At 32.4% G+C, this 4,072-nt stretch overlaps 1 protein-coding gene across 1 annotated transcript; it reads right to left on the bottom strand.

Annotated features, from left to right (window-relative positions):
* Positions 1-273: 273 nt before the first annotated feature.
* Positions 274-2,824, bottom strand: LOC145164090 (uncharacterized). The gene is made up of 4 exons (XM_079082816.1): positions 2,053-2,824; positions 1,857-1,951; positions 748-1,775; positions 274-637 (listed from the first exon to the last, which is right to left on the bottom strand). Exons 1-4 carry the CDS (start codon positions 2,822-2,824, stop codon positions 274-276), a joined length of 2,259 nt encoding a protein of 752 aa, XP_078938942.1.
* Between the last annotated feature and the right edge of the window lie 1,248 nt (positions 2,825-4,072).

Here is a 4,072-nt window from a genome sequence, read left to right as displayed (position 1 = left end):
CATTTGTTGATAGTTATCAAGAAGAATGGAAAGTTACTCTATCTTTTTGAAATTATATGCTAATAATACCATATCATTAGCGGGTACATTGTCATTTCCAGGGCCGGTCCTGAGGATTCAAATGTCCAGGACGAGTCGGAAAAAAAAGGCCTTTCGACCTTAACGTGTAAAGAATAAAATTACATAAACTATTTTTTAAAACTAAGATAAACTTTATAGCAATAAACATATCAAAATCAAAGTATTTTAATGAGTAATTACATATCGTAACAGCTAACTGACGACCCGTGAAGCTCTCCTAGCATTCTTGATAGCAAATTGATTGATCAACTCTCCGTAGTCTATACTATCTAAGATTTCGTTCTCGATAGATATCATCGCCAAACTGCTAAGTCTTTCTTGGGACATTGTGGAACGTAAGTAAGATTTCAAAAATTTCAATTTCGAGAAACTCCTTTCTGCAGATGCCACAGTTACTGGAATAGTCAACAATATTCTATATGCAATGCATGCATTTGGGAAATAATCAAGTTCTTTCAAAAACTTCAAAACATCTATTGGGTTGCTAAATTTATCGGTTTCCAATGTCTCAAATAATTTCAACTCCGTATAAAGTTCTTCGGCATCAATATCTGATCTTTTTTCAAAATTGAGTGTTTTTTAAGACGATGACAAGACGGCTTAAGATCTTTATCTTCAATTCCCCTCAAATTATGTGGAAATAAAAAACCAAATACTTTGTGATACTCTTTGAATTGTTCAAATCTTGTCTCAAGAGAAGAAATAGTTTGATCAACAATGTATAAGAAATAATTGACTCTGAAATTCTCTTCAGCTGTAAATGAAACTTCTTCGCTACTTGAACTCTCATCAAATCTTTTTTTCCTTGGAATCAAACGCTTTTGTGGAAATATTGGATCAATGCCCATTTCAATAGCAATCTTTTTAGCTTCATCAATCGCTTTTGAAAAACCAGTTTCTCTATAATCCTTGAAGTACCCAATTAATCTGTTTATTTCTGTAATAACATTATCAATATGCATATCCTTTGCTTGTAACTTTTTACTCACAATATTAACTTGGTTTAATACTTGATACCAGATAACAGTTGATAAAAAAAATTCAAAGTCACCAAGTTCCTTTTCTGCTAGTGAAGTTGCTTCACTTGCAATTGCAGCATCATTATCTTTTTCTCCAACTTGAAGTAAAGCTTCCCGTACATCAACAAGTTGCAGTTTAATAGCCTTCACACTCTCAACCCGACTTTCCCAACGAGTTTGACACAATGACTTAAGACTCCAAGCTTGAACATTATCTTTCAAAATTTCCCACCTCTTAGTAGAATTTGCAAAGATAGTGTAAATGCGTTGAATGAGTCCAAAAAAGTTCTTTCCTTTAACACACTTGTTAGCCATATCACATAATGTTAGATTAAGAGAATGGCAACCACAAGGAGTGTAAAATGCTCTAGGATTTACATCTAAAAATCTCTTTTGCATTCCTTGGTGTTTTCCTTTCATGTTTGCTCCATTATCATAGCCTTGACCACACATATCATCAATTTCAAGACCAAGAGATTTTAACTCCTCAAGTGTAATATCAAATAGTCCTTTTCCGGTGGTATCATCAACATTTAAAAAACCTAAAAATGACTCCTCGACCGTAACAGAATTATATGACAACTTTAAATACCTCACTATTATAGTCATCTGTTCTTGGTGACTTGAATCAGGAGTACAATCAAGTATGATTGAGTAGTACTTTGCTTCCTTTATCTTCTTGATAAGTTATTTTATAATTTCTTGAGCTATCAAAAGTATTAGTTCGTTTTGGATCGTGTGCCCAAGGTAATGCACATGAATCCCCTCACTTGTGATCCGCCGTACATGCTCTTTGATGACCGGGTCAAACTCTTCCAACATTTCAATGACACCCAAAAAATTTCCATTACCTGTTAAGTACAATTAAAAAATAAGAAGTGGAATCAGTCATAATAATTAACAAAAAGGTGTTTGGTCGAATTGGAACAAAAAAAATTCAATTTATAGTTACCTTTTTTATATAACTTTTCATTTTTTCCACGAAATGCTAAATTATGTTTAGCAAGAAACTTCACTACTGCAATGATTCTCAAAAGGACTTGTTTCCAATAATCTCTTTCTTTCTTGAATTGCTCGTATTGAACTTTATCAATTGTTTCATTCAAGTTCAATCTTTTACGCATATCAAACCACTTCTTCCTATTTGTGAGATGATCTAATGAAATTTCGTGTTCTTTAATTCTAGTGGTAACATGGTGCCAATCTGAATAACCTTCATCACTCAATTTACCTTTTGAAATACCTTTTCTAAACACTTTACAACAGAAACAAAATATCATGTCGAGCTCTTTCGAATATACTAGCCATTCTCTATCACACTTCTCCAAATTTGATAAAGTTCTTGTGTATAAAGCTGCAGAAAACCGTCTACCAAATTTATCGTAGGGACCATACATAATACTAGTATCTCTTTTAGGACCTCTCTCGACCAAAAGTTTAATCTCCGCGTAGTTAAGTTTTTCCCACCTTCTTGGATCACATATATCAAGAATCTCTTCAACATGTTTTTCAACGTGCTCTTCTGGCTCTTCTACATCTAGTTCTACTTCTTCTTGCTCTTCAACATGATCTTCAACATGCTCTTCAACATGCTCTTCAACGTGCCCTTCAACATGTTTTCTATGAACAAACTTATCTAGAGAACCAACATCAACCTTTCTTTTTTCTGCATCTAGTTTTCTCTTTTTACGTTTTTGAAAACCGGATGGTTGTTTAGACTTCATCACTACAAGTTCAATATTTTCAATTTTCAACATTCAAGTTACATCAACCGATAAACATAAATGATAATCTCATAATCTAATTTAAATTTCTGATAAACATTTAACATACTTTTATTTCTCATTAAATTATGATTTCTCAATTCTCATAATCTGATTTCTTGTTTCAACATTCAGTTTCGGATAAATGATAATATATTAATTTGATTCAAGTTCATTAGTTCAACATCTAGAAAAATTAGAAAACTAACTATAACCTGTTAAGTGTTAATGTGTTAACATTCAATATTCTGTCTTCACATTCTAAATTCTGATTTATGATTTCTGAATTCTAATAATACAATAATATATAATCTGATAATATATAATCTGATAAGTGATAACATTCACATTTAATTAATCAATTTCTTATAAGTAATTAAGTAATTATGATAAGTAATTTCTGAATTGAGGGATTATGATAAGTGATCGACCGGAACAAAAAGAAAAGTAGAAAACGATTGATAAATAGTTAAATACCGTTGCTGCCTGTTGCCCTTCTGGTTTGTGAAATTGAAATCTGAATGAAATCAAAAAACAAGAAAACTTAATTGTATCGCCTCTAGTTCTTTCCCGCGCTCGTTGCACGTTGTTGTTGTGCACTTGTGCTGCATGTTTGTTGCTTATTCGCTTAATATCGCTCACGCTCACAAAAAAATGCGGCAGGACTGTTGGAGTAATGGAGTTAGACGTGGCTAGCTTTTGGGCCTAAATCTTCTGATTGTACATAACATAAGTAAAAAAAAAAATTTGGGCCCCAGAAATTAAAGGGCCCTGTTCACAAGTCCTCCTTGCCCCCCCCACCCCAAGCACCGACCCTGGTCATTTCATTTAAGATGGATAGGTCTTGGACTAACATCAATTATTACTTGTTCTTGTTCTTGATAAATTGCTTTTACCAATGTATTATGAGTTGTTGTCATTAAAAATCAAATACTCCTATAAAAAAGAGATTAAAGTTGGATCTTTACCATCAATTTGTGAAATTGGAATAGCTAAGAATCACAAACACATTATCCTCTAAAAATAGAATTTGAAAAAATTAAAACTAACATGAATGATCTCACCTCCAGCTATCTATATAAAGAAAAATACATGGATATGGTATCATTTAGATTCCATAATCAAATTAAATAACAATATTTTAGATGTTATACCTCTTACCTCTCATCCATAATTTTTTTTGCCAATTTAGAGGTGAAGACGAAGGGC

The sequence above is a fragment of the Lactuca virosa genome, chromosome 3 (assembly GCF_052849685.1).
Source record: "Lactuca virosa cultivar CGN04683 chromosome 3, Lactuca_virosa_CGN04683_v6, whole genome shotgun sequence".
Lineage (NCBI taxonomy): Eukaryota > Viridiplantae > Streptophyta > Magnoliopsida > Asterales > Asteraceae > Lactuca > Lactuca virosa.
This window is presented reverse-complemented; position numbering and strand designations above follow the sequence as displayed.

Coding starts and splice junctions, on each gene's coding strand:
- LOC145164090 (XM_079082816.1), bottom strand. CDS start 2,824: ATGAAGTCTAAACAACCATCCGGTTTTCAAAAACGTAAAAAGAGAAAA. Junction 1,776..1,856: donor TCACAAGTGAGGGGATTCAT/GTGCATTACCTT, acceptor CTTATCAAGAAG/ATAAAGGAAGCAAAGTACTA. Junction 638..747: donor AGATTTGAACAATTCAAAGA/GTATCACAAAGT, acceptor TTTTGAAAAAAG/ATCAGATATTGATGCCGAAG.